This window comes from Montipora foliosa, chromosome 4 (assembly GCF_036669935.1).
Source record: "Montipora foliosa isolate CH-2021 chromosome 4, ASM3666993v2, whole genome shotgun sequence".
Classification (NCBI taxonomy): domain Eukaryota; kingdom Metazoa; phylum Cnidaria; class Anthozoa; order Scleractinia; family Acroporidae; genus Montipora; species Montipora foliosa.
In genome coordinates this window covers 25,677,783-25,697,782 of record NC_090872.1, presented here as the reverse complement: position 1 = coordinate 25,697,782, position 20,000 = coordinate 25,677,783, and the positions used below count along the sequence as shown (strand labels likewise).

General features: G+C 38.4%; 2 protein-coding genes across 2 annotated transcripts in view; both read left to right on the top strand.

Moving 5' to 3' along the window:
- LOC138000438 (mortality factor 4-like protein 1) overlaps window positions 1–1,315 on the top strand; it is a 2,480-nt gene extending 1,165 nt beyond the window's left edge. The window contains exon 2 of the mRNA XM_068846853.1: window positions 160–1,315. Coding sequence (XP_068702954.1) covers window positions 160–844 — 685 coding nt within the window. The 3' untranslated portion in view covers window positions 845–1,315. The remainder of the gene's footprint in view (window positions 1–159) is intronic.
- Window positions 1,316–5,411: 4,096 nt separating this feature from the next.
- Window positions 5,412–20,000, top strand: part of LOC138000437 (ras GTPase-activating protein-binding protein 2-like) — a 17,323-nt gene continuing 2,734 nt past the window's right edge. Inside the window, exons 1-11 of the mRNA XM_068846852.1 lie at window positions 5,412–5,568; window positions 8,199–8,301; window positions 8,527–8,605; window positions 13,738–13,839; window positions 13,966–14,037; window positions 14,687–14,783; window positions 15,286–15,427; window positions 16,740–16,836; window positions 17,553–17,802; window positions 18,271–18,380; window positions 19,617–19,812. Coding sequence (XP_068702953.1) covers window positions 8,210–8,301; window positions 8,527–8,605; window positions 13,738–13,839; window positions 13,966–14,037; window positions 14,687–14,783; window positions 15,286–15,427; window positions 16,740–16,836; window positions 17,553–17,802; window positions 18,271–18,380; window positions 19,617–19,812 — 1,237 coding nt within the window. The 5' untranslated portion in view covers window positions 5,412–5,568; window positions 8,199–8,209. The remainder of the gene's footprint in view (window positions 5,569–8,198; window positions 8,302–8,526; window positions 8,606–13,737; window positions 13,840–13,965; window positions 14,038–14,686; window positions 14,784–15,285; window positions 15,428–16,739; window positions 16,837–17,552; window positions 17,803–18,270; window positions 18,381–19,616; window positions 19,813–20,000) is intronic.

The following is a 20,000-nucleotide window of genomic DNA, read 5'->3' as shown; positions in this document are numbered from 1 at the left end:
TAACAATGTGGTGTAGGTAACTGCAGCTGTCATGAAATGTCCTGGAGTGCTCTGTTTCATTTTCATGTCAATGGTTTTTGAAAGGAAACAGGCCATGCTATTTTGCAGAAGGTACCGCCATTTGTTATAGGTCTTCTGATTCAGTTTGCTCTTTTGCAGGAAAAGCAAGAAGTCAAGGAAACGCACAGACAAGATTGTGCAAGGAGAGACCGAAAAGTCTAACCTAAAACGAGTTGCTGAACCACCAGCAGTTGAGGTGCCTGGTCCAGCAAGAAAAAAGAGATCAAGAATAACTAATCCAATAGAAAATGACGAGAACTACATTTCACGTGTGGATGTCAAAATCACTATTCCAGATGACCTTAAGCAATGGCTCATAGATGACTGGGATCTTATAACAAGGCAAAAGCAGCTTGTTCCCATCCCAAGAAAAAAGAACATTAAAGAAATTCTCGATGAATACATTAAATCAAGAGCAGACAATGTTGATGATGGATTAAAACCCGGAGTTGTCCAGGAGGTTGCCGATGGTATTCAAGAGTATTTTAATGTTATGCTTGGAACGCAATTACTTTACAAGTTTGAAAGAACTCAATATGGTGACATTCTTGCTGTTCATCCAAACCTTCCTATGTCGCATCTATATGGAGCAGAACACTTACTTAGGCTTTTTGTCAAGCTTGGCAATGCTCTTTCTTTTTCCAGCTTGGACGAGAAGAATGTTCAGTTTGTTGTGACGCATATTCAAGACTTTTTAGATCATATGTCTAAGAATGCAGAAAGTTTGTTTTCTACTGATTACGAAACTGCTACACCAGAATACATTCGAAGAGCTGCAACATAACGCTATGATTCCTCTTTTGGACTTTATTCATTTCTTGATTGGTTTGAGATTGGAAAGACTAATAATACTGCAGTGACTTGGGAATTTTATCATGCTGTTCTTTTTCATCATTGAGTTTGGGGTTATTATGGTTGAGAAGATGAGAAATAAAAAAACAGAATTGGCTTTTTCCATTAAGGGTGACGAGCTTAGATTGTAAATTGCAGGTTGTGAAAATATTCAACTGCATGCAGCTGAGGTAGCAGTAACTGTTCATGTTTTCTTGTAAAAAAAGAGAAACCTTTGCATAATGAAAGATTATGTGGAACATTTCTTGTGGCAGACAAATTTTGTCTGTAATTTAGAATATTATGAAGTCAACTTCGGAATGACCATTTTCAGCTGCAAACAAGCCTTCAACTGGAATGATCTCTAACTTTCACTTGATGTTCATTCTTCAGTTCAAATAAATGACATTTCATATATCCTAAATTATTTTCATACATGTCTAGCAGGAGATGTGAACTTGCAATAACGACCAGCTCTATGCTGGCTTGATAGGTCAGTTGATATTTAGAAAATGCAATGCAATTGCATGGTCATGGGTTGAATGCTGTGCAAGTCTGGATTTTTCAAGCTTGCTTGCAACTTTGCAAACTGCTTATCGAATAGTGATATTTCTAAACTTCATTTCATTTTGTTATAAGAAGATATTTTGAATAACATTTCACCGCAAAATTCAATGCTAGAAAGCTATAAAAATACATAAAAGCCGTAAAACTCTTAACCTTTCAAACTTAAAAGCAACAGACCTTATTCATAAATGACACCTATTTTATCATTCTTTTTCTAATGTGCAAATTAGCCTACCAAGCCTCATTTTAGTGCAAGAATTCCCTTCAATTCACTGCATGGTTTCGAGACTTGGTAAGCTAATTTGCACTTGGACAAAAGAATTATAAATTGCAGACTTTTCGATGCTACTTCACATCATTATCGAGTCAAAATTTGGAATAACTGAAAATATTTAAGGTAGTAAAGCAATGAAATTATCTTTTGGCTTCCTGTGGATATAACTCCCAAAGATGAAATAAGCTTGAACTTTAAAATAGTAAGGACATACAATTCAACAAGGACAGCAAACCTTCGGTAAACACTGAGAATGACTCTATTCATGGCAAACTTTTCATCTGATCCTTGTTATTTCTAGCTAAATTCACCTTTAGGAATTATAGCCCCTAGGCTAAAAATATTTTACTTTTGTTTTACTACCTTGTATAATTCCAGTTATACCTAATTTTGACTTGATAATGATGTGAGGTAGCCTCAAAATGTTCTAAAAAAATTGTGTTTAAGTTAAGAGGTTTACAGATTTTTTATAACATTCTAGCTCTGAATTTTGCCATGAAGTGGTATTTCCTTTTGACAATGGAAACAGTCAGTTACTCCAGTCAAACCAGCTGTCACCTGCCATTATTATTGAAACATGTGTCCTTGGCTTTGCCTCAGACTGAAAGTAATATTTGCAAGGACTTAAAACAAGTGCAGACTTGGGGGAAAAAACATTTTTTTCCAACCGTGGTGTCATTTCTTCAATCGTTGAATTGACCTCTTTAGTTGTACGTTTTGTTTTCCCATTTCAGACCACCTAATGTTCCCAACGGAATTTCCTTTTGTTTTTTTTATAAGTTATGTGCACATATCCATGAGCATAAGACGACATTTGAAAGAAACTGTTCCCTAAAGGAACATCATGTGGTCTGAAATGGGAAAACAAATTGTACAAGCTAAAGAGATATATTGGTGCTTCTTTCCATGGTTCTCCTTTCTGCTGATGAGAAGCACTCTCTATTCCATGCTTGATGCTACAATGATTAAGGTTTAAGAGTATAATTGTTGAGATTGCATCATGCTAAGTTAAAAGAGACATCTCAAGAACTGGGCCCAAAATGGACTATTAGGGAAACATTAAAGTGCTACTACGACCAAAAAATCAACTTTATTTTGGATTCTTTGGAATTCAAAACTATGTGAACTAAACATTAAGTGACCCAAGTTTTAAGCATTGATTTAAAGAAGTCACCTGTTTATTTTAACTGGAATTTTCCTATTTCATGGAGAGCCATTACTAACTTTGGAGTCTTGAGAGAGCTGGATCAAGGAGAAAATGACGTCAAAGACTCAATGGGTTAAGATTGCAATGTGTATGTACGCAGCTGAATTAATATGCAGAACGAGAGTTTCAGGCTTTCAAACTTGTGTTTTGCATATATAATGAGCTGCATTTACACACTGAAATTTTAAGCTCGTGAGGCAGTGACGTCACTTTTCCCTAGATCCAACCCTCTGATATCCAATCGGTCAGTTTGGAACCTGAGTAATGGTGGACCTTGAAGTCCAAAACTTATGCTAAAAGTAAACAACTTTTAAATAAAAATCAAAGCTCAAACTTTTGCTTGTCAAGTGTGAAGCAATCACACTCTCAAAATCTGAAAAATAGAAGTGATTTTTTTGATCACAGTAGCACTTTAAAACCTGAAATTAAAATGTCCATGTGTGCACTTAACTTGCAGTATGTGGTAAGGTATATCAAGGTAGGCCTTTTGAGCAAAGGAAACACTGAAACACTGTGTGGCATAGAAGTCTTCTTATAAAGACTCCTTGAAAACTCAATTTCTGGTTCTTGAAAACTCCTTGAATACTCTTGGAATTTTATAGACAAAATCCAGCACAAACTCTGTAAACAAAAGGCATCATCGTGAGGCTCTGGGCAATAAATATGAGGATTTTTATGAGGTTAATCCCCACAGCCTTGAGATGATGCCTGTTGTTTAGGACTGAATTTTACTATATCAAAATTGGGCTATTATTATTGCTCTCTTTGTGATATGGTCAGAGTTGTTTTAATATTATTGTTATTATTAATTGAAATGTTGGAATGCCGGACTTCAGTGAAAGCCGCACCTTTTCATAGTCATTTATGTCTGCACTGCTTAATTACCCATGTTGTCATAAGTTGCTGAGAGATTTAAGCCCAGAGGCCAAGTTTACTTGAATATTGTTGGTGTCATTTCATCATGATGATAATGCTTATGATTAATACTATTACACAGAACCTCTCTCAATATTCAACTGTCCAACAGTTCCCAATACAAGTGTCATCCTGCAACCTCAGTACTCAAGACCCGGTCATTACCATTAGGCAGTGTTTTAAATCTGACCCATGCTAAGCTCACCCCAGTACTTCAAGATGAACCACCAATCCTTAAGAAATATCCCAAAATATTAGGTACAGTTCTTGGTTTGATCTTTCTGGAGCTTTCTCACTGCCATCATATATCTTGATATTCATCAATTTTCTGCTTTTTCTTTTAGTTCCACTCTGGGATCTCCTGGTATTCCAGGTCATTCCCCAATATTCCTCTTCATATAGACACAGTTGACATTTGACTTTGTTATCCAAAACTTGATCCCAATGTTACTGTTGCACAATCTGCTCAAGGAATAGAATTTTATTCTTCATGGATGATTTGCTCCTCTAAGTTTGTAGCCCATGTCTACCTTCCCCAAGACCATGTTGACAGGAATCAAGACCAAAACAAATAACAACAATGAAAAAAAAAAAATTCACATCTCCAAGGACTGGTCTTTCGAAAACAACTTTACCTTTAAATGGGGCATACTTGATGACATAAGATTGCCTTAGTTGTTCACTATTCAAAACATATTCAGTGTTGTATAATCCAGGAATGAGGGGCCATATCATAAGCTTTCGTGAAGTTGATCCAAGCCACACAGAGGTTTCTCTCACATCTTTTACAGTTCCTGAGTACAGCCTAGTCAATCACAAGGTAGTCTTTTAGTACCCAAGGATCTCTTTTGGCATCATTTAATTTTATTTCGTTCCTTACTGTCAAGTTGTTATTGATTAGATGATTGTATGTTTTCATGGTGAATATTCCTGTTAAAACCTCCCATAAGAGTAAGGCAAGCTACTGGTCAGTAGTTCCCTACCAGTGGGTCTTCTGTAATCCTGCCTTCCACCATCCAGTTTGTGACCATGCCTCGGCTAACATGAGCGTTAAAGGTGATCATTATCATCATCATCATCATCGTTAAAAAGTGTCTGATGTTGCGACAAGTACAAAACACAGGTCAAAAGTCACAGGTCATTGTTTTTTACCAATACAGAAAGAATCGAAAAGTAAACATTCATTTAAGCTAACCTTCGGCCTAATTAGGCCTAAACAGAAGTTTTTAGGCCTAATTTTAGCATTGGTAAACGGTTAGGATTGTTTTTGTTTTGGTGAAACCATGACCTGTGACTTGTGACCCGTGTTTTGTCTTCCTTCCTAAAACGACCATTTTTAGAATCTACTATCTGACACCAGACGATTGAAATCGACAGTGGGGAATGCCTTAGGGGCGAAAGAAAGGATATCTCCGAGTTTAGTTACAAAGAAACAGGAAATCCGGTCCGAACTTCGCTTTACTCACCGGCCTCAGGCCTCACTCTGATGTTTCGACAAAGCCGTAAGAGACTGGTACTAATTGAATAGTGGCTGTGAACTGAGCATGTCAAACATGTGATTTTTGTTGGTGCTCTTGAAGTGGAGTTAAGTGAAAAATTTCGTTCGTGACGGGAGGAAAATCAACCGGTTTGCCAATGGAATAGTCCAAAGATCCAATCATTTGGAACTGGAGATGCCACTAAAGAGTATATTTTACTGATTGCTTTCCCGAAGGTAAGGATGTTGAATCATTTTGTAGTCAGCTTTGTACACCGCAACGCGTGGTTGAGCTTGGGCTTGAATGAATCGCGCCCGTCGTTTAAAAAAGATCAGTTACCTTCATGTCTGTCGAGTCTACCAGATTTAGGACATGAATGGCCACATGCTGTCTTCTCACCATTGTCTGATTAACTCACGAATCCTCGTAGATGAACCTTCAATGAAATGAAAGTTCGTTTTTGCCGACTCGTTGCATTGCAATAGTGAAGGATTTGTTTGGGTAAGCTACGTATACCTTTACGTTTTGCGTGTAAAAAAAAACATTAATTGTGGTCGGTTTTTGACAACACCACTCTCTTTATAATCAGATTTCTGACCTAGGAAGTGACTTTGAGGTACAGTTAATTGGGGATGGAGTAAAGATTTGGGGATGATTTTTTGAAGTGAAGTTTTATCGCAAGCGAGATAGCACACCCCTATTCGCTTTTTGCCAGGGATAGAACTCGTGTTGCAAATCGGTACAAACCGCAAATCAAAGATTTTGTAGAACTGCATTTGTTTTGGCAGCTACTTTGGTATTAAAAATACCTTTGTTTATACACTTTTCATATTAATTTTGTTAATTTCAAGATGCAGGTTTCTTTCATGTTTAGGGTATAATACTTTAACAATTATTGATTAGGCAATGTTGAAAAAGTAGTTTCTGCAGCCTGCAGAAACTAACTGAATATTTGCAACCTGCAAACGATTCTGCAACCTTCAGAAACTAACTGAATATTTGCGAAAGATGTATCAGTGATTCTCGATTTTTGCATTATTGTTTTAGTGATAACTAGAATTTTTTGTTCATTACAGGTGCATCTAAATTTTCTTGTCCTACTGCCAATTAAGTGTTCAAAAACCAGAAAGTAACTCACGTGGAAGGGGCTTTGCAAAAACATAATGAAAGACTTTCTGCATCTCCATTAGTTTGTCAAGTAGCAGGAATTTACTTTTTGGATTATTTCTCAAAGTTTTTACAATTTCTGTTACTGACTGAAGTCACAGAAAACCAAGGAAAAAATGAGAACAGACAGAATTTTTTTTAGGTTCTTTCTGCCTATTACCCCCTAATTTAATTTCAGTTTCACCAAAGCTATCAAGAAAGGAACTAGAAGGTACCTTTCAACATGGAGATAAAAATTTGCAAATACCAAAAGAAAACATGATAACAGAAAAGTGATAATAATATTATGGTTTACCCATTAAAAATATATTTTTTATCTATTTAAACCTGCAAATTTTAGCAAGTGTGCGAGGGCTCGAAAATTTTAAAAATGCCATTCGCAATTGTGCTCTAAGTTACAAAAATTTAGTCACAAGTTCTTACATGCTTAGTGGCAAAGTGTATAATCAATTTTTTTTTGTAATTGTGGGGACCTGGGTCATCACACTGTATTGTGTTGCCAGAGGTTTAACAAAACAAAATATGATCCTGCAATACATATTTGTAAAGAAACTGCTGAAATGGAAAATGATCAACAGAATGGTGTGTGGTGCACGCAACATCGCAGCTAATTAACCCCATATCTTCATATTACCGTAAACGTCCATGTATAAGCCGCACTTTTTTTCACAAAATTGAAGCCATAAATCAAGGGTGCGGCTTATCCATGGATATATCTGAGTTTGGAGTTTTAAAAAACCTAATTAATATTCATACAACTTCTTAAGATCTCAGTAACGAAACATAAAAGAAACTGAGAGCGTGTTGCTGTTGTTTAATGAGTGGTGGCTCCAAAAGGAGCCGTTTGTGTCTTCGAGTGTTTATCGGCGAATCTTGCTCTCCAAGAGTTCTTTCAAGCGATTAATTTTCGCTTTACTCAAACAAGTAAACACCAACCTACAAGGAATCTCCATTCCTCCGCACAGCTGTTTGCAGTGACATCTTTGGCCAGTTACTTCCATGCATATCTTTCCGCCATGTGCGATAAAATACCACAAAATTTGCAAGTACTCGCAAGGTAAATGGCCGACTGTTTCGTTGTCCTTGAACACCTTCTCTGCAAATTTGTCGACTGCATTATCAAGCTCCTGTACTGCATGAATTTTTTAGCCTATTGCGGGTTTCCAAACATCTTTGTAGACATGATCATGATACCCAGGCCCTGGCCCAGACTCCTCCCCACATTTAAAGCTTGGCTACTAAGCACTCGTTCGTATTTCAACTTTTATGGTGAAACTTGATTGTTTGTCTTTGTTGGTTTATAGCAATAGAACATTACTGGAACTTCAAACTTTATTGTACAACATTTTTTTCCAAAAACTGCGCTTCTAAATTCGGGGTGCGGCTTATCTACGGATGCGGCTTATACATGGACGTTTATGGTAAAACAAAATTGATAACGAGAAAATATATTGTTATATTTCTTTATTAATTTGTTTTAGCAAAAGTAGTGGCAAATTCTGATCCTTTTATTCTGTTAGAGCAAAGGTGACAACAAGTCACAAATTTTGACTTCTCCAGATATTTGATCACAAGGGGAAAAATTCAGCTGCAAATGTGACTGTATTGGTCGCAATTTCAAGCCTGGTGTTTAGATACCTTCTGTAAAGGATTGTCACAAATGCATGGTTAATATTGTCTTGACTGATTTTTGTTTCAGTTCAAGCAATAATGGTGACTGTGCCGTCTCCACAATGTGTTGGACGAGAATTTGTCCGGCAGTATTATACTCTCCTGAATCAAGAACCTGTCCAGATTCACAGGTATAGTTTACAATCTTGGTCATCTCTCTGTTGCTTATGTTCTCTGAGGTGTATAGCATGGCTTAAAATGACAGCAACTTAAACATTTTTGTCACAACACAGTAGTCTTCAAATTTGTAAATTGCCGTCCATATGAATTATTTTTTCCCCATGCAATTGAGTCATCCCTCATTTACATGTAGGAGATGGAATAATGACTTAAGGCTTGTGTTTTAAAATTTGCAGGTTTTATACAAAACAGTCTTGGTTTCTTCATGGGAGGGCTGAGAATGGGCCCACGGAACTTCCTGTGATTGGTCAAGAGGTAATTTTGTCAAAGGAGCCTTTTTTTGCTAATATCAAAAAAAGTGATGGCTTTGAGGCAAATAATTTTTTTTTTATTGTTGCCACCCATTGACCCCTGGGAGTGAGACAACTGGGGGAGTTCTAGGGCATTTGAGATGTCAGTGGGTTAATTAAAGTCCTGGTTGTAAAGAAAAACTCAAAGCCATAATGCTGGACAAAGATTGTTGAGACTTCTCTCATTTTTTGACCTTTTGGACTATAACCTGAAAAAGAGGACCAATAGACTGGGCGCAGTCCCTCCATAAATCAGTCGAGCGGCGGGCTTTTCTGAGGCAGTTGTGCTTTGTCATGCAAAGGAATAAAAAAGACCGAGGGAGGCTTTGGAAGTGGAGGGAAAGAACAGACTGCACCGTTTTCTGTAACCAACAAGTTGAGATTGAATCTTCTAATCTAAGTTCATGTACATTGTAGTAAAAGTAATATGACAGATAGTTTGGCCCTTTTTTATTGCTAATGTAAGTAAACACTCAAAAATTCAGTAATGGCATAGGAATATTTATGTGCTCAACTATTTGGAAAGGAAACTGCAGAAAAACTACTGTATCTACTCTGAATTTAATCAGCGGCATTCCAAAGACGCCCAGTAAAAAGACAGGAAGAAAAGGTAAGCACAGAGAGGCCTCAGGTTTTTGCCATATTTGCAGAATACCGTATTTACCCGTGTATAAGTCGATCCCATGTATAAGTCGACCCCCATTTTTGATGGCGAAAAAAGCAATTTCTTAATTTCTTTGTTAAATGTTCATGGGACTCTAATCTTGTATTCTTCGATTTCTGGAAATGTGGATACACAAAAAAAATCAGGGCCTCAAGCGCTTAATACATGTAGTTTTGTACATGTGGTTCAACATCTGTTGTATATGCGGGCATTTTGTCCTTGAGTTTCGAAAAAGTTCTCAGAAAATTGAACTTATAAACCTCAAACTAAACCTGTTTCGTTGTTCAAGGATAAAGGGCTTTAGAGGATAAGCACAACATCACAGGAAGCAGTAGTCAATCTTTGAAAATAACTTGCGAACGATGCGAAAATGTTCATGGTTTAATTGGTCCCTGACTTTTAATTTCTCAAGTGACAAACAAAACAAAACTCATAAACCAAACAATACAAAGTTTGCAAAAGCATTTGAGTCAGCCAGGTTTGTATAAAGAATAAAAAACATTCATTACCAACCAGCATTTTCACGCAACACAAGTGACGATGCTTGCACGCAAACACGAGGTATTGCGCCGGGTTACTAAGCCGTTGAACGATCGAGTTTTTATTTGAAGAAACAGAAATGCCTTTTAGAGCTTTCCACCTTTGGAAAACAAAAATTTCCAGTGTCTATTTCATATTTGTGCTTGTGAGTATCTTCAACATTTAGAGTTGGACAAATCCTTTTTCATTTCAATTGGAATTGCTTACATTCGTTTTGAAGTCTTTTGTCATTCATTTTGAAGTCTTTTGTTGGCTTTTGTCCACTGCATTCGTTATGCCCAAGACAACATTATTATGTTAATTTTGAATAAATTATTTAGCTGGAACTTGGCTCAAAGTCTTTGACCCGTGTATAAGTCGAGGGCAATTTTTAGCGCTTGTTTTGAGGCCATAAAAGGTCAACTTATACACGGGTAAATACGGTAAATGTTGGAGTGTTTTGGCAAGTGTTGACGGTGTGATGTTCTTGCACAACTGTCAAGGACAAATTCTTGTTTAGAACGGATGACCCATCTATCATTAAATCTGAAGTCAGAGGACAAAGCTTGTTCAACTCAATACTTTTTTGAAGCCATGTCCTTTAACAATTTCCCCTTCTTCTCGAAGGCAACTACCTTCTTCCAGGAGAGTCGCTTACCTAAGTCATGGAAACGAGCGGATATTACACCCCTCCCCAAGCAGTCACTAGTGCTTGATGTTAACAGGCATCTGCGACCTATATCACTAACGCCAATACTGTCAAAAGTGGCCGAAGGCTATGTGGTTGAGGAATACATCAAGCCAGCCGTCCTGGTCAAAGTTGATTGGAATCAATTTGGAACGGTTCCCAATTCCTCTACTGCGCATGCTCTCATTAGTATGCTGCACACATGGTATCAGAAGACCGACGGCAACAGCTCTACGGTCCGTGTAGTTCTATTTGACTTCAAGAAGGCTTTCGATCTGATTGATCACCGCATTCTATTGGAGAAGCTTAAGAACTTTGATATGCCTGAGTGGGTTCGTCTCTGGATTGAAGATTTCCTAACTGATCGGCACCAAAGAGTCAAGCTCTCTCAAGACTGCTTCTCAGAGTGGGGTAGAGTCCCTGCCGGCGTACCACAAGGCACTAAGCTTGGTCCCTGGCTCTTTGTGGTGATGATCAACGACCTCCACGTCGAAGGCGTTGATCTATGGAAATATGTCGACGACACCACCATAAGTGAAACAACCCACAAGAGTGATTGTAGTCAGATCCAAACAGCTGTAGATAATTTAGTTGGGGCAGCTCAGGCAGATCGGTTCCAGCTGAACGAAGCAAAATGTAAAGAGTTGCAGATTTGTTTTGCTAGATCTAAGCGTTCATTTCCACCTGTCGTCATCAATAATAAGAACATCGAAGTTGTTAAGAGTGCCAAACTTTTGGGTCTCTTCATCTCTGACGATTTGAAATGGAACGCGCATGTTGCTGAGATAGTTAAGAAGGTAGCGTCCAGACTGTACTTGCTGAGGCAGTTAAAACGAGCGGGCCTCGACCCGCTGGAACTTGTATGTTTCTACACCACATGCATTCGGCCGGTCGCCGAATACGCCTGCGAGACCTTTCATAATAGCCTTCCCATATACCTATCAGATGAACTGGAAAGGCTTCAAAAACGTGCCTTTCGTATCATCTATCCCACCTTGAGCTATTCCGAAGCGCGCGTCGCCCTGGGGCTGCCGCTATTAAGCGCTCGAAGAGAGGAACTCACCACGCGCCTCTTCGATAAGATCCTTCAAGACCCCAACCACAGGCTCCATCACTTACTGCCGCCAAAGAATGAATGCCAAGTAACTCTCAGGAAAAAGAGGACTTTCAATGTCCCTCTTTGTAAGACAAATCGCTTTCAGCGGAGCTTTTTAATGGCAAATTCTTCCCGTTCTTAGCTTTTAGTTCTCGGTGTGCAACCTTGCTTTTAATATATTTTTAGATTTAAATTTTAGATTTAAATTCTAGATTTAAATTTTAAATAATTTTAGAATCTTTGTTCGATTGTAAATAGCCGTAATTCAGCCTTTGGCTGCAATGGTTTTATTTAATAAAGCTATCTATCTATCTACAAAAAAAATCAGACTGCGGCCCATTGTCAAGAGATCTAGACCAATCCAGATTTCCTGTTGCTAGGGCAACAGGAAATTCTGAACGTGTCATTTGCAGAAAAGGGTGCAGTCTCTTCTTTCTTTCCTTTTCCCAAGCCTCCCTTGGTCTCTTTATTTGTTTGCATGACAAAACATGAAGGGACAACTGTTTGCAGTCAAGAAGACCAATTATACCCTGTTTGACGGTCCCACCCAGCACAATGTCTGTTGGGAAGAAGCACAAGTAACAAGCTCAAGTTTTGGGAGGAGGGGGGCGTAATCATATTTTGCTTCGCAGATAAAGCTTATTAGACATTGACAAAGGAGTGAAAGATGTCTCAACAATTTTATCTGGCATAATAGTAGATCCTTAATTCTTGTTGTCGTGGATGTGACATTTCTGTCATCATTGTTAAATTGCTAAACTAATTTTCGTTATAAACTGAAAAAAGTCACAAAAGTATGAGGAATACACTAGTTATTATTCCCAAAGGCATAGGTACTGTAACTTGGGCCTGCTTCAAATGTTGCTTTTCTGTCATGTCAAACTTGAATGAATTTGACCTGGCAGTGGCATGGCATTGGCATGAGAGTGGTTTCAAATATCAAAGTTGCACTAATTTGAACATAACAGGGTTCGTGCTACTCCTTGAAGTCCTTGAAAATCCCTGGAATTTAATTTTGAACTTCAAAGCCGCTTGAAAAGCCCTTGAAAAAAAGGATTTTGGGGAAAACTGCTTGAAAACTCCTTGATTTTTTTCTTGGGTGAAAATTGTTGAGATTGCATCATGCTAAGTTAAAAAGACATTTCAAAAATTGAGCCCAAAATTGACTACCAGGAAAACATTAAAACCAAAAATTAAAAAGCCTGTGCATGCACTTAAAGGAAACCTCCACTAAAACAAGAATACAACTTTAAAATATTTAACATAATGTTTACAATTTAAATTGTTCAAACGTTTTCCAATGGAATCGTTTGTATCCTAAATAAATGAATTTCAAAAACGCTTGTTTTGGTTTTCAAATTTCCTGGGCGCCGCCATCTTGAATAATTGTGACGTGTTATGGTTGCTCTTTTGTATTTGCACAAAGAGCTTTTGTTTTAAAACAATAGGGCAACCATGACACGTCACAATTATTCAAGATGGCGGCGCCCGGGAAATTTGAAAACCAAAACAACCGTTTTTAAAATTTATTTATTTCGAATACAAGCACTCCCATTGGAAAACGTTCGAACAATTTTGATTGTGAACATTATGTTAACTATTTTAAAGGTAAATTCCTGTTTTAGTGGAGGTTCCCTTTAACTTGCAGGAGGTTGTAACGAATGTCAAGGTAGACTTTTTCAGCAAAGAAAACACTGAAACACCATGTGTGGCATAGAAATTTTCTTCTAAAGACTCAATTTCTGGTTCTTGAAAACTCCTTGAATACTCCTAGAATTTTATAGGCAAAATCGAGCACGAACTCAGATATAAAGAAAAGGTCAAAACACACCTTCCACCAGTGTCAGCTACAGTATGCACAGTAGAATCATCTTCGTAATTTATGAAGTGAGTTTGGCACGGCAATAACTGAACGTTTAAAACCATGGTGTGCCAGTGCCATGTAGCATGTATTGACAAAACCTAACAAATGTGATTACTATGTCAAACTTAATTCAAGTTGCTGCACTGAATGGTTAATTCAAACATTGCGTTACTGCCTCACGAGCGTCATATTCAATTCCAGACTTCCCTCAAATTATAGCAACAGAATACAGCTGGTATTTAATGCATTCAACATTTATCTTTTAGGCAATCTACAGCAAGATCAAGGACCTCAATTTCCATGATTGCCACACAAAGATCAGACAGGTGGACAGCCATTCCACTGTGGGAGGGGGGGTGGTAGTTCAGGTAGGGGAAGAAAATATTTCAGTGGCTCTGATTTGACAAAGCACTGCAAACTATCTTCACACTATGATTGTATGTGTATAGCAAAGCGGCTTGGTGATTTAACGCTGGTGTATTTTTGGCATGCAGGTATCTGGTGAGCTGTCAAATGATGGCCAGCCCATGAGGCGGTTCATGCAAACATTTGTCTTGGCACCAGAGGTAAGTGTTTGACTTGAATTCAGACCTTGCAAATCATTTTAAAAATGAAAGGTAGATTGTGGCATTGCATACGTCATTGTCATGTTGCAAGCAATGGGGCTAGGTACAGCTTGACATGAAGTACCTACCCAAATTTCTTGCCTGGCTTTCACAAAGTACATGTAATGTATCTATCCAAATTTCGTGTTTGGCTTCCATAAAGAACCTACCAAAATTTCAGGCTTAGCTTACGTGAAGTTCCCAGGCAATTTTCGTTTCTGGCCGACATGAAGTTGGTTGAGCACTAAGCTACCATACGGGAGGTCGGGGGTTCAACTCTGGCCAGACCAGCATTCAGTGTCTTAAAAGAGAAATGAAAAGAAAGTGCTACCTTTGTAATAACATGCACAAATAGTTAGACTTTCAAGTCTTCTCGGATAAGGGCGATAAACTGGAATAGGCCATTTAGCTGTATAGATGCACACGTGTCACAACTTTGAATCTACCCTTTGCTCTTATTTCATTATTTTTAGGGGTAGCTCTGAATTTTCCATTGAGTTATCAAAATTAAAGTCTTAAAAGCCATAGTAGAATATATTATTCCAATGCTGTACACTGTACATTTCATCAGTGATGTGTCTCTCAGAGACTTTGACCAATTTTCCATTAGGGTCCAAGAAAGTACTATGTTCACAATGACATATTCCGGTATCAAGATGAAGTTTTCTCAGAAGAAACCAGTGATGAACCAGCTGATGGCAATGTCGGTACGTATGTACGGTATGTCTTTTGTTGTTTTTGGAATTCTGATAACAGTGTCATGGTGTGTAAACTTACATGCAGATACTCAATCTGGGCACACTTCATTTCATGACAATGCAGTAAAGTTATATATTTAATTATGGTGAATGAAACTCAATTGACAGGCATGGAAAAAGTAGAGGGAAAAATAACTGAGGAAAACTTGAGGATTATAATTTTTTAATCAAGATTGGGTGCAAGATTGTACCATTAGTTACATTTGATAGTTTGAATAAAGGACTTAAAGGTAATAATCCTCAAACAAAGTGAAGGTATGTATGTTGTACATTTGTACAGTTAAATAAGAGGAGATATACTGTATGAAGCTTTCCCTTGTCTTGTGAGGAAGCTAACCTTAACCCTGTAAGCAACGAGCATTATGCCAGCCCTACAATTAGCATTTATAAAAGAGCGGTTTAGTGTCTGCTTGATAAATAAACAAACAGGTAACAAGCTTTCCTTCTTTAGATTCTGAAGGAGAAGAAGATCTGCCTCAGCAAGTGCCAGTCAATAGCTCTTCTGTCGGTAGTTATGACAACCAGGAGCAAGACGTGGTCCAAGAGAATCGTGCAGAAAGTCTGTACTATTCAGGCCAGGAACAAACAAATGGGTATGTATCTCTCCCTCTCTCTTTTTTTTTTTTTCAGGACTCTTACAATTGGGTTTAGTGCATCAAGTTTGTAAACAGTTTTTTCATGCGACATCATGGCAGCAATTTTCATGCGCCTTCACCAAGAAATCCTTTTGGGTGTGAAAGACCCATGCACCATTCTCTAGGTCTTGGGAACAAAGTTCCTGTCACCCTGGTCTTGCCTCCGTAGTGCTCACTGCCTGATTACCAACACCATGGTCAAATTTAGGAAATGACACTTGTTGCTTGAAATGTGATTCTTGGGTCTCTAATTTAAGGGGAAGGTTTCAAGCCAAAAATGTCGTAGAGGATAGCTTATTCTTAGTATAATAATTATGACAATGGAAGGAGGTTTTCAACTTTTCTCTTCAATGTTACAGTGCGTTTCACAAAACTTTTGACAAACGGTTTCTGAACTTCGTCTGAAATTCCCAAAGTTCGCTATGAACTTGGCAATTTCATTACGTAATTGTCAATCAAATTGTGAACTTCGAAACGAAGTTGTGAATTTCACATCGAATTTCGTTGGGAAGTTGCGAAGTTCGTCGCGAGCAAAGTTCACATCATTCGGTGTAGTTGGATTGGTAGTATAACTAGAAATGAATTTAAACAAAGTGAAAAAATTTCTCAACCAAGCAAGACTAATTTTTTTGATGTTTACTTCTTAAAGGTAAATTATTTAAGAGGTACGGAGCCGGGACTTCACATTACAGACAGATGGCGCGACTCGTATCTTGTTTACACTAGAAATGTAAAGACAAAAGTTGAACAACATGACATTGAAATGTTTTGTTTCTTGCGCTATTTCTAGAATGATGTATGTCCTGAAAATAGGGTTTCTTTTTATGTCTGATAGATTTAACTGTAAAATACTTTTAAGCAACCATGCGTAGAAGTTCACAGAAATTGTATTCTATTTTTAGGCAGGTGTCGGGTGACATCTGGGAATAGTCAGTTTTCAACGTTTTATAACCCATTTTAAAACCAGTAATTCGCAATCAACGTAACCACAACTTCTAAGAAAATTCCGAGAAATTTACACCGAACGGTGCGAACTTCTCTCGCGACAAACTCCTTAACTTCCCAACGAAGTTCGTGGTGAAATTCACAACTTCATTTCTAAGTTCACAATTTGAATAACAACTACGTAATGAAATTGCCAGATTTGTAGCGAACTTCAGGAATTTCAAACAAACTAAGGAAACTGTTTGTCAAAAGTTTTTTGAAACGCACTGTAATTCAGTTATTTTTTTGAAGAAGGGTAACTTTTTAGATTTGTACTCTATTACAGTTCGGGAGGTTTGATGAATCCAGAGCCTTTGTTGGATAATGGTAATGATGAAGAGTCACTGGAGCTGCAAGAAGTTATCATTGATAAACAGCCACAGGTGATCTTTGCATTTTCCTTTGGGTAAAACCACAAAGAAAAAATAAGCCATGTAGATGTGATATAAGGCCTGCTCCTGTTGCAGCGCATCAAGTGCGGTGTACATGTACGTGTAGGATTTTCCTTTGGTACATGTACCAAAAATGATCCAAATGGGCCAAAAAAAAAAAAAATTATGATAATGATAATGATAATGATAATGATAATGATAATGATAATGATAATGATAATGATAATGATAATGATAATGATAATAATAATAATAATAATAATAATAATAATAATAACAATGATCTCTGTTTCTGCTGTCTGTTAATAGTAGCCTTAAACTTCACCAGATGCATCTTTGGGGCCTCAGGTTTGAAAAAAAGCTTGTGCCCTTTGGCCAATGGATTGCATGGGTTGGTATAACCTTTGATTTGTGGGCTGGCTATCCTGATATCCATAAAGAACTCTGCTCTGGGTGTCCTAAGAGGTCAAGGATGGAGCAACTGCAACAATAACAAAAATAATTATTTTTCCTGGAGAATGGCATTGCTACAATCACGATTCAATGCCCAATGCCTTTTATGACTTTTGAATTTTAAACCTGGGCAATAATAAAAATTTTCTTTAAAAAAATCAATTGCTGTAAATGAGTAACCATGTCATAAATACTCATGGTCATTTACACTTGTCAAAAGTGAATCAGACAGTGACACATTTTAATTTTCACAGATGAATCCACACGAAGCCATTCATCAAACAGCAATCATGCAACCACCAGAAGAGGATGATTTTGTCGCTGAGCCCAGCAACGGCCAGACTGAGGAGACTTCATATGAACAACAGCAAGGAGAGGGTGGCCAAGAAGATGAAGAAGAAGAAGAAGAAGACGAAGAAGAAGCAGAAGAAGAAGAGCTTGAGGGAACGGAGTCTGATGCAGAGGCCAATATTGGAGACACTTCTGGTGAACCCCTTGAACCAGGTCTTGTGGTGCACTTTTAAAAATATTAAATGAGGTTAAATTCAGTTTAACTGGGTTAACACCTGCAGTCAATTGTGGTCAGTGTGTCCCCGTGCTTTGCATGGTACAGCTTATTCATTGGTATGGCCAGAAGAAGGAGCATTTTGTGTGGAGCATTAAGCGGTTTTTTCCCTCATTCCCTCCCACCCCCCACTGTTTATCAGAGTGATGGGTGCCTTTCTCCTCGAGGGCGTGTGGCTTATGCCTGGTTTGTCAAGTTTTTCCAGCCATAGGTGCAGTCTTCATCTTGGAGCTGGCTGCCAGTAGTGGAAGCCCCAGGGTGGCTCAGGCACCCAGCCTCCACTTAGCGACGCAGTGGTTAATTCCTGCTTTTGTGTACCCAAAGGATTACATAAATTTAAAAACCACTTTCCTCCTTTTTTTTTATGAAAGCCATTGTTCTTAAATCCGTATATTGTCGTATTGCAGTGCCAGAGAAGCCAAAGACGTGGGCAGCACTTGCAGCGTCTCGTGCCTTGTCAGTCGAGAAAAACACAACTCCTGTTTCAAGCTCTCGCCCTGTGAGACAGACTCCACAGGTATCCATTTGCTTGCTTTTGTTACCCTTAGTATCTCATTAGCGTAGCATTTTATGGGTCCAAAAAAGTAATGGTAGGCTTACAGGGTTCGCACGCACCTTGAAAGTGCTTGAATTTGAAAATAAAAATTCAAGGCCTTAAAAGTCCTTGAAAATTGCAGTCAGTGCTGGAAAGTCCTTGAAACTTGTAGCTAATTTCATCCATCCTAGATTCTAGAGTGCCAAATATGAAAATATATGCTACTGGCAGAACAGTAGCGACACATAATAGTAAAAAAAAAACAAATAAAAACGATCATTACAACTCTCCGAACGTCCATCAAGCACCGAGTACATTTTCCTGTTCTTTGTTATATTCATTGCTCTGATTGGTTCAATGTCTGTAATTCTAAGAGCCAATGAAATGTTTTGTAGTCTTCGCTCTTTCCGCGAAAAGCCATGTGCCTCGAGTGCTTCCTGTTGTTTGCGTGGGTGTTGTTTGTTCGGCTATTGTTTCACGAATAAAAGATTTACAACAATGGGAAAGTGTGTTTTCAGCAACTTGTGGCTTCAGAAACCACTGTACAAAGAGTGGCTACGCGAAGTCAAGGGTGACAAACAAGGCACGATGCATTGTGTGCATGAGGGATGTTGACATTTCGAGCATGGGAGAGTCGGCGCACACTAGCTATATGAACAGCTGCTTAGCGCTTGATTTTGCAGTGCGTGGAGTCCTTGAAAAATAGAAAATGTGTCCTTGAAAGTACTTGAAAAGTCCTTGAATTTTTAGTTGAAAAAAGCGTACGAACCCTGGACTTAATAAATGTGGCTAAAGAAGTCCATACCATCTGTGAGGAGTTCAAAGCTTCTTGGACTGTTGTAACACATCATCTAAAACCTGGGGCCAATAGAATTGGAAAAGAGGTGATGTTAAGGTAACAACATAGCGATGGAGCAATCTCCTTAGTGGTAAGGAGCTTAGTAAGCTAATCAAGTAGCTACTTAACCTCCTGATAACAGGATGGCATATTTACCCAAAATGTGTTCAAGAGGGAACAAAGTGGAAAGAAAGTCAAGCAGACTGAGCCTTATTACTTGCATGGCTGTACACTGTACCGCTGAGGTTGTTCTCATGTAATACTGGCCTACCTCTTAGTGCCACTGCATTTTACCTGAATTACGTTAAGCCACACGCAGTTTTCATTTGTACATGTACGACCCTTTGTTGTCATGAATTTTAAATTAAATTTCTTTCCAGGCTCCCCCTCAGCCTGTAATACCACCCCCACCCAGACCCCAGGCTGCTGCTACCCGCCCATCCAAAGAAGTGCGTGGGGGCTTGAGTAACACAGACTCAAGGCTAACTGCACGGAATGCACCTGATAACCATCAAGTGTTCATTGGCAATCTGCCAAGTGGAGTCAAAGACGAGGAAGTGCGAAATGTGTTTTCCAGTAAGTCATTCAAAGACTGGCTGCATGTTTTTTATTAGAAGTATAAAAGAGGTTTATCAGAGAAGACCAAAAAATAAGAAAGTTGAATCACCATTGTAGAGTATTACTCCGAAATTTCTTTGAATCGTTTGTACCGCGCATCGGTGGCTCAGTTGGTTGAGCACCGGGCTGCCGTGCGGGAGGTTCGT